Source organism: Triturus cristatus, chromosome 6 (assembly GCF_964204655.1).
Source record: "Triturus cristatus chromosome 6, aTriCri1.1, whole genome shotgun sequence".
NCBI lineage: Eukaryota > Metazoa > Chordata > Amphibia > Caudata > Salamandridae > Triturus > Triturus cristatus.
Window position 1 is genome coordinate 670,477,892 of NC_140589.1, and position 12,858 is coordinate 670,490,749.

At 51.1% G+C, this 12,858-nt stretch overlaps 1 protein-coding gene across 1 annotated transcript in view; it reads left to right on the top strand.

The window, feature by feature from the left end:
* GABRR2 (gamma-aminobutyric acid type A receptor subunit rho2) overlaps window positions 1-12,858 on the top strand; it is a 482,373-nt gene that overhangs the window by 247,202 nt on the left and 222,313 nt on the right. The window contains exon 4 of the mRNA XM_085611173.1: window positions 2,591-2,814. Coding sequence (XP_085467299.1) covers window positions 2,591-2,814 — 224 coding nt within the window. The remainder of the gene's footprint in view (window positions 1-2,590; window positions 2,815-12,858) is intronic.

A 12,858-nucleotide genomic window follows, 5' to 3' on the forward strand; every position in this document is an offset into this window, starting at 1 on the left:
CACTAGCAAGCAAGGATTTTTAAAGGACACTGAAACAAACAAATCAAAAGCGGGGGGGGGGGTTGCTTTAAGCCCACACGAGATGTATACTGAAGTATACAAGAGGTTGTACGCTTACACTCGCCCTAAAAATGATAGTTGCATAAGATTTCATCATACAATTTAGTCTCTGACACATTGGAGGTGAGAGCAAGAGGATTAATACTTTGTGGGCTGAATGAGTCAGATGGAGCACAAGATGAATGATCAGATTTGCTTCTGGGAATGAGTTCTATGGATGATGTAGCGATGAAGTGTGAGAGTAAAGAAGAGTGAAGGTGAGAGTGAAGAGATGATGGTGGGTGGAGTCTGAACTTTAAGTGTAGCAATCTCTTATGATTATGATTTTTGAAGATTATATGATGCTCATGCGTTTCTTGATAAGGACAGCTATGTGAAGAGTGAGCGTGGCCCTGTGACAGCCATGTGAGAGTGATCGTGCAGATGTTGCTTGTTCATACGCTTCTAGCTTTGTAGTGATCTCATTCCTTCACCATTTGCAAACAAGCTCGTGCATTTTGGTTTTCATTTTATTTAGAAATCTGTTTATTAGAGTTTTTGTTGCAGGTAAAACCACGTGTTACAACATACTTCATCGAATAGCATTGTTACATAAATCTTGTAGGCAGGCATCAATGTATAACTGATACAAACATGGTACTTTGTATTAGGTGTGCCGTAGCCGGTTGTGTCCCAAGGTATACCCTGTCAGGTCATAAGCCGATCACTATTCTCAGTGCATCCCCGGATGTTTATGCCAGCAGTGCAATACTCCCCAGGCTATAGCTGGGCAGGCGCCCTTCCAACCATCGAACAACTAAAACAATGTACAACAGCAGCTTGTGTCCTCTGGTCTAGTCGGCCCCCACTTCGCTGACCCCTCCCCCAGCAGGCTCCACCCTCCCCGGCCCCCACCACTCAATAAAGGGGGGGTAGGCACTCATATCCTATCTGCGGCTTGCACTATCTTCGCCAGGCAGCCAGTCGCACCCACCAGCGCGGAGTCCCAGTCAAGGAACAGTGCCCCATCGCCTAACGCGGCTCCTGCAGCGCAGCAGTGTCCTCCCCCGGGGTCGCCCCCTCCGGTCGCGACAGGAGCTGCCTCATGTCTCCCCACTGGGCAGCGACGGGCGTCGTCCTAAGGCCCAGCGTCTCTTCCCGCCGAAGCGCTACCTCTTCTGCCTTAGCCCACACCATAAAAGAGCTACGCCACGCTCGCACATGCGGTGCGGTATCTGCCTTCCAGCGCTTGGTGATGAGCCGCTTAGCCACTATCATCCCCAGATCAAGGAAACGGCAGGCCATCTTAGCCGGGGGCGGTCGGGGAAAGAGATGCAGCAGGTATGTGGGCCACTCCGGTGGAATCTCCCTGCCCGTACACCTGCGGAGTTCCCCATGTATCGCCTGCCAGTATATCTGTAGTGTGGGGCAGCCCCACAGCATGTGGATCAGGTCGGCGCCAAGCGCCGCACAACGGGGGCAGCACGCGTCCGTTCTGCAAAAATACTTATTGATGGCACCCGGTGTGAGTTAGGCCCTGTGTAGGACAAAGAACTGTATTTGACGGAATCTCATATTTCGGGGCACCCTCCGTGGCGCCCTCAGCGCTCCCTCCCATTCCCTGTCTACCATAGGGCGGGCAAGATCCCCTTCCCACTTCTCGCGCAGTGTCCCCAGACTCGGCGCCGCATGAATCCGTAAGGCCCCAGCGAACCACTTGACCAGGTGTCCTCCTTGGCCCATAACATGGAGATACTGCAGCACTAAATGCTGCTCTGGTTCCACCTGCAGGTCCCCCCAGTGACCCACCAGGGTCTCAATCAGGGCGCGGTGACGGAGAAACTGGCCCTGGGCCAACCCCGTCTCCTCTGCAAGGGTCGTAAACGGCTGGAGGCCCCCGTCATGGTACAGATCCTCCATGGTGTGAATATCAACCGCGTGCCAGTCCCGCAACTCCGCTGCTCCCAACGTGTCGCGCCCACAAGGGGATCCCTCCAGTGGGATGGCCGGGGCGTATGGGAGCGTGGCCCTTGTCAGCCGGAGGCTTCTGCGGTAGCTTTTACAAGCCACCACTAACAGCAATGGTTTAGGCTTCAGCGCTCCCGTCGTCGGGTGAAAAATCTTGAGGAGCTCGGCTACTGATAGCGGCGGGTTCTCCGCCGTCGCCGTATCCTCTCGACACCTGTCAGCCAGCCAGCGAGTGCATTTTGGTTTTCATGACACAAATGTTATGTCAAGCCCACGGCTGTAGACATGAAGCAGCAGAACACTTTGGATGCAGTGAGCCCCTCATACCCATGGGTCCCAGTGCCACTGCATTACTTGCACTATTGATAGATACATCCCTTACCTAAGTTCACCAACTTATGTCACTTAGCGCCAAGACGCCTCGGGCATTTGTTTGCGCTTTACAAAACTCAAATCAAAATATGTGGATACCCTTGTTACAGAGACGGACGTCTGCATTAATAGGTCAAGCATCGTTTTCTAGCTCTGATGATAGATGTATGTTTCTGAGTCATTAATACATACCTTTGTTCCCTTGCCCCAGGACTTCACGATGACGCTGTATTTGCGGCATTATTGGAAGGACGAGCGGCTTTCATTCCCCAGCACCACCAACAAGAGCATGACCTTCGATGGTAGGCTCGTGAAGAAGATCTGGGTGCCCGATGTCTTCTTCGTGCACTCCAAGAGATCTTTCATTCATGACACCACGACGGACAATATCATGCTGCGCTTGTACCCGGACGGCCAAGTGTTGTACAGCATGAGGTAAGAGATGTCGTCTGTGGGCAAGGGTAGAGCTTCTCCTGTGCCTAGTGGCTCAGTTATGGGTACTCCCAAAAATGTACAGGAGGCTGAGTATGTGTGACCTGAATTTAGATAAAAAACTACTCACATGCATAGGATCCTCTTTTTCCTTTTCCTTTATAGATCAAAAACGTAATTACAAAAAAACTATAACAGTTTGTTATGCTTTCATAGCCTCTATGAGTGTGGATTGTCTACAGGGTGCAAATCCACGCGAGAAAGTAATGGTTACTAAGGAATGCATTTTTTTATCTTTTTTTTCTTCAGTTGGGAAATGATTTTTCATGAGTGCAAACTACCCTCCCACTCACCCTCAACAAAAATAATGGATGTTTCCTGTATTTTTTTCAAATGTCAGCACCATCCAAGCTTGGTTGATTTGAGGTTCGTAAATAGTCTCTCAATCACAAATGTGTGAGCCCACACCAATTAATAAGCTAGGGGCACCCACTCCCTCGCCTCGATTGTGCTCAGAGAAGTCCGCAGATTCTTACTTTATGCATCAGGGTGCTAGATTTTTCGTGAGTTGTTGCAATGGGCCCTACTATTTGTTAGTCTTCCCTTGTTAAATTATATTTAATTTTACACTGTGAGGGGCCAGTTGCAGGGATCGAATTGGCATTTGAGCTTACCATCCATTCATTCATTCATTCGTTCATGTATGAAGCCTAGTATTTGCTTGCCCACCATAGACGTGTGCCAAAAGCTTGGGTTCAGTTAGTTTATGGTTGTCGAGCTGTAGGTTGGCTCTCATGCTGAAGGGCATAGTTCAGACTCCCGCAGCCAATGAGTCACTTGACTCGTCTCTGGTTGCTAATGGAATCAGACCTTGAGGAAGGATGGAAATGGGGTCACTGGATTGGATAAAATGCAAGAGCACTAAAATGAAAAAAATGACTCGACGAATTAAATCTCATGTGCGCACTTCCTGCTTCCAGTTACATCGCTCTGCCCACGAGGATTATTACGGTGAAGGAGGAAAACGCTGAGTGTGGCTTGAAGCCTCATAACAACAGAATCTAAAACGGGTTATGCTTATCTACGGCTATTTATTATACCGAGGCATTGAGGTTATTTAATGACATTTTTTGTTTTGTTTACGGTATTTGAACTGGCGATGTCATTTAAACAATTTGAACTTGCGATGTCATGTAAACAGATTCGAGGTGGCGTTGTTTGATTTAGCAGCAGTGACAGCTGTTTGCGTTATTTTAGTCTTTCACAAGTAAATCACGTGTTGCTTGGTGTTAATGCAGCCACACACTGCAACATATCATGTGTCAATAAATACTATCTTATATAGCAAAACAGACTACCAACAGCATGTCTAATTGCGGCCAAATTTAAATAACTCTGACGACAAAAAACTGTTTACGTAGTAGGAAAATACTGCAGAGAAATTATAATTCCAACAACCACTGATAATTTTCTCATGGCAGTCAGTTTCCTCTATCCTGCCTGATTTGATGAATGGAATGCATCCGGTTCAAAAGGTCAACGCTAAAAACACAGCAGTGCCACCAGCGCTCATGAGTGAATGTGTGAACTGTTTCCTGAGGGGAGGGGAATGGGGGGGGGGCGGAGTGGAGTTGGCGGTTGCTGGACTGTAGTCTTAGGCTACAACGCGTACCCCGCGTACAGAGCACCCTTCTCTAAAGGACATATCTGATAGAGACTACTAGTTGCAGATTCCTTAATGTAGAATTATCCCCAGACGTGAGACTGGATTCGGAAACTTTTCTGCCACAGCATCTCTGCGCGCCAGGGGGCGTCACCTCGTGACTCTACCCCGGCGCACTGACGTCAGTTTCCTTCTTTTCCGTGTGCAACGCGGATCCGGAGTGTGTTCCCTTGGCCTGTTGTCAGGCCTCCTTTAACGCCTTTGCGTTGGGGAACAGAGTGCAATGCCTTCGGGTTCAAGACGTGTACTTCTTGTTCAAGTCAGATGTCGGCGACGGACCCTCACTCTATTTGTATGTGGTGTTTGGGCGAGCACCATGATTTGACGGACTGCGAAGCGTCCCAGCATCTCAAGCCGAAGATCCGGCGGGAGCGCCGGATGAAATTGCTTTTGGCCCGCTTGTCCAGATCGGTCTCGTCACAGCGCCCGTCCCCGGAAGGGTCCAGAGGTCACCGGCTTAGGCCTCATCTTTTGCTGAGGCCCCATGGGCGTCGCTCGCCCATCGGTAAATCCAGCAGCTTGCCGCCAAGGCCCTTTCCTCAATCGGCAGAGGGCGCGGGTTCCTCTCGGGACGTGCGCCCTCGCCCGTCACCACCCTATCCGCCGTTTCATGGCGTTGGGGCGACATGGGCCCAAATGAAGGCCTACGCTACGGCTCTGCAGGCTTCTTTGAGCTCCCTCCTCTCCCTGGGATGTCCGCGGATCCCTTGCCATGCGCTGGACCTTCTGCGGACTCGCCGGCGGCGAATTCGGCTTCAGGTTTTGGAGGTGTGGTGTCATTGAGGTGCGGCCCTACGGGGTTCCCCTCTTTGACCCACGGCATCCCCGCCTCGCTGCAAAACCCCACGGGGTTCCCTGTGGTGTCGCATGAGGCCGCCGGGACTCACGGCTCGTCCCCGAGTCCTCCTCGGTCCTCTGGGCAGGCTGTATTACCAGAGGCCGAGTCGACACCCTTCCAACGGCTTTCCTCCCCGGCCCTGGCGGCGCCGCGGGTGGAGGCGAGGACTCGGGGCAACTCCCTGAGTCCCTCTCAGTCCTCTGTGCAGGGGGCTGCCTCATCGGAGGGCAAGCCGGCGCCTTTTTGGCGCCGTTCATTAGCTGCTTCGGCGACGACCCCACCCATTTCTCCTCTGAGGCACGTGGTGGTGGAGGTCGACTTGGCACCCCTGGTGGACACTTCGGCGCTCATCGGGGGGGCACGCCGGTGCCCATAGCGGACTCCCCGGCACCGTCCCGTTGTCGGATCGTCGACTCTTCTCCGGAAGTCGCTTCCTCTCTGGAGGATTGTCGTCTCCTTGTCTCCTCTTCACCGGAGACTGGATGCCACATCGTGGCCTTTTCCCTGGCAGCTTCCAGGGTGGGTTCCACGGAACTGCTCTCCCGCTGCTTGCAGTTGGTTGCCACGCCGGCTTCTCCACCTTCTCCAGAGACCCCTCAGGCCCCTCACTCATCCATGGGTCTTCCATCCCACAGGGGTTGGCCGTTTCTTCCTCCAGCAGGGCAAGGGGATGGGTGGCTTAGTTTGCAGCCTTTGCCCATGGAAGAGTTGCTCTCTTCCGCACGACACCCTACGGAGGCGAATGCTGCCTTTGTCCCGGCCATCACCACGGCCGCCGGCATTTTGCAGATGGGCAACCCCGTCGCTCCACTCCCAACGGACCACTTGTTGGAGGTTATCCACCAGGGCTCTGGTGGAGGGGAGCTGCTTCTTCCATTTGAAGCTTCGCTCCACGACTCTCTTCTGGGGGCCTGGGGGCGTCCTGCTACAGGGGATCTGGTGCCTTAGCCGCTCCTCCACGGCCACCGTCCTGCTCCGCACGGCCCAGTCTGCCTTCTTTCCCACCCCTCTGCCCAGGGTCCTGTTCTGCAGACTGCTTTTCCTTCCTTGCCTTCAGTGTTGCTCCCTCCGTCAAGGGAGGCCCGGTGGTTAGACTCCTGGGGGCGTAACATTTCTGCTTCCACTAGTGGTGCTCTGCGTGCGCTCAACACGCTTTGTGTGTTGGCCAGGGCTACCTCCGCCCTATGGGATTCCCTGGAGTCCCTTTTGTCTCACACTTCCCACGAAGGTGCCCATGTTGAACTGCGGCACCGTGTGCTGGATGGTCTGGAGTTAGCTGCATTTATTCTCCGTTCGGCCTTGGATGTCTCTGATTCTCTCGCCCGCGCTATGGTGAGTTCTGTGGCCCTCCGCCGCCATACTTGGTTGCGGGATAGCGTCTTTCCGGAGAATATTCGGGAGCGTCTTGTTGACCTGCCTTTTGATGGGGTTCTTTTGTTTAACACCCACGTGGACTCCGCTGTTCAGTGCCTTCTTGCGTGGCTCTGTCCTCCTCCCCTCCGTAAACTTCGGCCTGTCGGTCCTCATGTGTCTTATGGGAGGTGTTTCTCCCACCTTTCTAATTGGGCCTAATGTTTTGGTTGGCCTGTCTCGTCTGTGTGCTGTGTGTGGCTTGGAATGCCTTCGGGGTCCTTACGTTGGCTCATCTGTACTTTTGGCTACTGGTACAGCCCTTCAACTTTTGTGTGTTTTTTGGCTGTTGGAGAACCCGTATAGGTCCTCAGGCTGGACCGTCTGTGTATTTTTGGCTGATTGGTAAGCCGCCTGTGGTGATACCTACAGATCTTTTCTGTTCTTGGCCTCTGCTGCGGGTTTCCCTAAGAGGTGTTCCCCTGGTTTGTTTCGGGGCGTGTCATACCCTAGGTGGGGTACTTGTTGGCTATTGTATAGCTCTAACCTCCGCTGGGCGGGTGTGGTTACCCTCTCGGGTTCCTCGCGTTTCCTGGTGTCACTGTATGCCGCTTAGTGCGGTCTCTGTTTCTCTTACGCCTTGGCGCAGCTTGTGCAGCTCTGGGTTCTGTCCCACTCAGTATCCGGTGGTCTTTCTACCCTTCTTATGCAGGGATTGCCTGTCGTACGTTTTGCCTTGTTCCTGCGGGATGTCTGCTTCTGTGCATTGTGGCTTCCCCCTTCAGCTGCTGGTCGACAGCCCGACTTTTGTTGTGCCGTCTACGGTGTCGTGTCTTGGTGTTTCCACCTTATTTTCTGACGTTTCGGCCTGGTCCTCTGTCTTGTGTTCCAGGAGATAGGTTTTGTTTCCTATTGTTCTCCTGTGTTCTGGTTCTTCTCCTCTTTATCTTCTGGTCGGTCCCACTTCTCTTCGTGGGCTGGGCTGTGCCGTTGGGACGGTCCTTCTCTGGAGCTTGTTCTGGGGTTCCCTTGCCTCTGTCTTTATCTTGCGCTCGGCTTGTTTTGGGCACACTGCTTCTTGGTATTTCCAGCCGCCTGCTGCGCACACCTGGTGGTTATGGTCTGCCACCGTGTGCCTGTGTGCTCCTATCCCTTCTCCCATCTGCGTTTATTGCCTGTGGGGGCCGTTCCTGCCTTGTACCCTGCCTCGGGGCTGCTACCTGTTCAGCCGTCCCCTTCGGTGTGTGTGTTCTCCTGAGGCGGGCTATGCCTCAGTTCCACCTCTTCTCCTTGGATTTTTGCGGGTGGGTCCTTCCTTCCTTTGGTACTTACTTGGTGCCGTCTGTCCCTCCGGGTTTTCTGGCGGATGCCCTTTGCCCCTTGGGTAGGCTTGTGGTATCCTGGCATTCCCTTCTCCTTGTTCTTGCTTACTTTTGTTTGGTGGGGCTGGGCCGTCCTTCCTGTCCCCATGACACATCCCCTGTTGGGGCCCTGTGTCCTTCCAAGCTGGTGAGGTTCTCTCGCAGACCCTCCTTCCCTCTGGGTATGGCTAGGGTATCTATTCTACGTTAAGGAATCTGCAGCTAATAGTCTCTATCAGATGTACAAGTTACTTACCTTCGGTAACGATGTATCTGGTAGAGTCCTTCACGACCCGCCCTTCCTCCCCGTTCTGCGAGGACCTTTCAGCTGGTCTTCGGCACTCGCCCACCTCCGGGTGGCTTTGTCTTCTGTGGATGCCCTCTTTCACTTCCTCCCTGGCAGGATGCTTCGTTCTGTTTATTTGTTCCACTCCTTCCTTTCTGGTGATTGGACGGTAGGTTCATGTGTACTTCTGCATCCCTACACCCTGGTTTTCCAGTATGGGGCCTCCTTATAGTCTTCTCCCTTTTTCATTGCTTTGGGTTTCGGACTCCTCTGCAGCCCTCTGGGTTGGGGTCTCTTGGCTGTGCCTCGGCCTTTAGTTCTTCACAGGGGATACGACACTCCTTGATGGTGTTGTCTTGGGATACTTTGTTGTTACTCCTCTGTTCTGGACTTGTTGCCCTTCACTGTTATAGATTGGGGTTGCAGACTTCTGTCGTCTGCCCAACATTTTTCACATGTTTTTCTGTCTCTAGGGGGATATCGCCTTCGCTGTGCGCGGTTGCTTCTCAGTGCGGTGCTCTGTTCTTTCCTTTCCATGACTTTCCATAACGCAGTGCTTGGTACTGTCCCTAATGGTGCTGTTCCTCACCCTTCGCTGCTTTCCTTTCTGTTTCACTGACTTTTTTGCACACAGTTTCCGTACTCTTACAGTTTTGTTTGTGAAGGCTCCTCGTTGTGGCACGGAAAAGTTCTCCGCAGAAAACTGACGTCAGCGTGCCGGGGTGGGACTTATGTGACCTTGCTGATGCGCAGAGATGCTGTGGCAGAACATTTTCTGGATCCAGTCTCATGCCTGGGGATAATTCTACGTTAAGGAATCTGCTTTTTGTCACTTAGTTGAATCACTTGTACCCTGGCTGCGAACAGCTGACAAAGGTGCAGTTTATCTCACCCTTTGCCTTCAGATTATCTGGGTAAACAAACATCCAAATCAGCAAAAATATCCCGTCATTTCACTCGTTAACTAGGAATTACACATAGAAATGAATCCATTTTCTGCTATTAAGCTTAGAGAAAGAGAGAAGATGAACTATAGTAAAACATCATCAAGCCTGGAAATATTGAAAGAATGTGAAAGTGGTTCATACTTTCGAGAAATTCACTTTTTAATTTATTTGCAGATATTATAGAATTCACATAAGTTCTTGCAACTCTCATGAGATTTAGCCAAATTACGGTTTAATGGGAGAGATGCTTAAAATATGTAGCTATTTCACATGAGTTTTGATGAAACCTAAAGCAGAACTGTTTTTTTGTTAAAAGATCCCTATGCATTTTTTCACTTTGGACCAATTGAATGTGTGCTGGTGCGCATATCAATGAGATTCCAGTTCTGCCAAGTCCGTTCTACAGATTTGATTTGAGAAAAAGTGCCACCAAACCTGTCCAACAAGCAGGGCTCGAGTCGGGGTGCCACATGGGTGGACGCCGTCCCCCCACTTATTTTACCGGGTGGACGCTGTCCCTTCTGCCCAAAAGCTGGACTTTCAATGATGGCGTTACTTGCCCGCACGGCCACTCCATTGATGGCTGTCTGTCAATCATGTGCACTGTGGTGGTGGTGCCTGGCGGGTGGAGAACGGTAGTTTATATTGGAGCTCGCTGGCGCGTGATTCCGTGGAATTGTTGACCAGCGCTTCCGTGTACTAGGATGCATGGTGCGTAAGTAGCGAGTTGGCAACGAGCATTTAGTAAGTGATGTCAGGTCCCTGGTAGCCTGTGAGAAATCTGACCTGGATGGCATTGTATCGAAGGAAGGGATGTTCTGTAAACTGCTGATCTGTGTGCTGAGACTGTCAGAGAATGACGCTACATTCCACAGTGGGTTAACGTGGCCCCCCAAGTGAAGCGGGTCACCCTGTAATAAGAGGGGACTACCTTTCGTGACGTCACTTCCTGTGACACCACCTAACTTGGATCGTCCCCCCACTTCTTTGTTTAGGACTTGTGCCCTGCCAACAAGCATGTGCATTTCTGCATGTGGAGTTCGCCAATGTAACGTTTTTTGAAAAAATGTGTCAATGCCCACCTAGAACAAATACTGGGATCACGTTTTTGTCATTGGCATCAGAATAATTAAATGATAAAAACATGCATTTTCATAACATGGATAATATAGCCCAGAAAATGGAAAAAAAGGTGTGAAAGGATCAATTTGTAATTACTACTCCGCAGGAGTGTCTCAGGTGCTTGATACAGCTGATGAATCGCACAATGAGTGAAAGCCTGTTTTGAATTATTTCGTAATACCCCAATAATCGAATTGTATTTATAAAGCGTGAAGCACACTACTCTGGAATCCAAGGTTAGTGGTTAGTTAAGTCGTTATTGTTGGTAATCATAAAATAAAGTTAAATTTGGCAGTTTTCTCTGGGCTATCTAAAGTAAGTCTGGGCTGTGAATTCTGCTCCGCTTGCGGAGTCTGCAGAGTTTCCCGCAATCCGTGTTACGAAGAGCTCGTGGATTTTTTTTCCCACTTGCGTTCGTCAAAGTCAAGTCGGCGAGCACGAGTGAAGAAAATCCACCTACAGGCGAGATTTTTCCTTGTTCGAGATCGTCAACATCAAGTTGGCGAGTGTGAGCATGGAAAATCAACCTTCCGGCGAGATTTCTGTACGTGGGTGGTCAGAAATCTCATTGCGAGTGGTCGTGTATGCTCACGGCCGCTCGCGTTGAGAAACTGTCCGTTCGCGTTGAGAAAGCTGCTTGTTGAGTAAAAATCTACTTGAGCGGCAGAATGGAAGCAGCGTCCTCTTGCACTGTGCAATCATCGTGAACGGCACCATGCACCGGTGTCGTTCGCAGGTGCCGTTCACAGTTGCAGTTCACGATGATGCACAGTGTGGACAAGCACCTGGCACTGAAAATCTCGACGAACGGCATCTAATGCACGCCGCCGCTTACGCAGCTCTGCGTAGAGCGGCTGAGTTTTTTTGCACTTTGCGGTGTTCTGTGAAGTAGAACTCCGCCCAGGCTTAATCTAAAGTTTTCCATTTGAATTACTTTAATTTAGTCCATCACAAGTTTGTTAACAAGAAAAATGACAATAAAAAGAGTTTTCTCAAGAATTATTTTAAGTTCTGTGAAGTAAGGAAGGGTAGTGACACCTGCAGGGCCAGAGAATAAGGAGGGCAGCAACATGAGACTAACAAATGAGCACTCTGGGCAACATGGCCAGGGTGAGGAGTTTTGTCATCCTGAATGAAGTACATTATTTATACTCTTCTCCCCCTTGCCCACTAAGGTTTGTTTGTCTACTCCAAGCAGGCTGCTAGTGCTCTACTACCTAACTGTCTAATCGGAACTGGAGTATTCAACAAGATCGTTACATACAGATATTGCAAGTGTTGTACAAATGGCTCAGACCTGAGATATCAGTGTTGGGTTCAGATAATTACAGAGCGGTATCAGTGGAGTCACATGAGCATCTTAGTAACAGAATGTCAGAGTGGGTTAGTAGCCGAGGTCGAGGTGGCCGGGTTCTGAGGAGCATGTGACATGTCAATACTTTTTAAAAGTAAGATAAACAGCTCCCCTACTTTGTGTAAAAAAACGACCCTCCTTTGACTGTTACTTCCGGCAATTGAAATGCTTCAGCTAAATTGGAAGGGGAGAGAGTCTCCTGTGCTGTGAAACCAAAGTTGGTGTAGACAGCTATACAAGGAATAAGCCTTCTTGCTGTAGTGAGCCACCACGTATCGCTCAGCCTCCCCTCACCTGGATGTGCACCAAGAAGAGTCTCTGGCCAGGCGTGGCCAGAGGCTTTAAAATAAATGGGCGTAGACTGCACATGGCCTTACTGCCGCACCATATAACCTGTGTGCACATGTGTTATTGTGGACTAGGGGAGTCTGTGTGGGCTTAATTAGTGGGCCCCTGTACCGCCAATGCTCCGAGGTTGTGTGCAGCCCTCCCAGATTCGCGGCCTGTGCCAAGGGCTGGCCCGACTTCTATTTTTCCTGTTACCACTTCCGCGCTGTGGCTGACGTGCCACTCCGATCTGGGGCAAGGTATTTGCATGACTGCGATGCCTCCTGATCCCCGCAGCGAGACCGAGAATCAGGCCGGGCCAGTCTGCTAATGCGCCACACCTGAGAGATGCTTTGGCCCAGGGGCGCAACTAGAGCCAAATTTCGGGGGGGGCTGAGCAAAAATTTCGGGGGGGGACTGAAGCCCTTTGAGTCCAATGGGTGTTGCGCGCCTGCTTTGGCCACACAGTGAGTACCTGCTTCAGGCCAGAACTGTTGCCGCTTCTGCCTCTGCGCCCACCCCCGCCACTGCTGCTACCACCTGTTGCCTTCCCTGGGCCATGTATCTGCTGCTGCTTCTCTGCACGTGAGCTGCCCCCTGCTCTCTGGGAAGGGATTACCGAGATACAGTGCTAAAGGGAAAAAGGAAGCGCAACCACTAAGGAAGGGGAATTTCCAGAAGTGCATAAGCATGTGACGAAAGAAGGGGAAAAGAAGAGAGAGTGTCAAGTGCTGGCAAA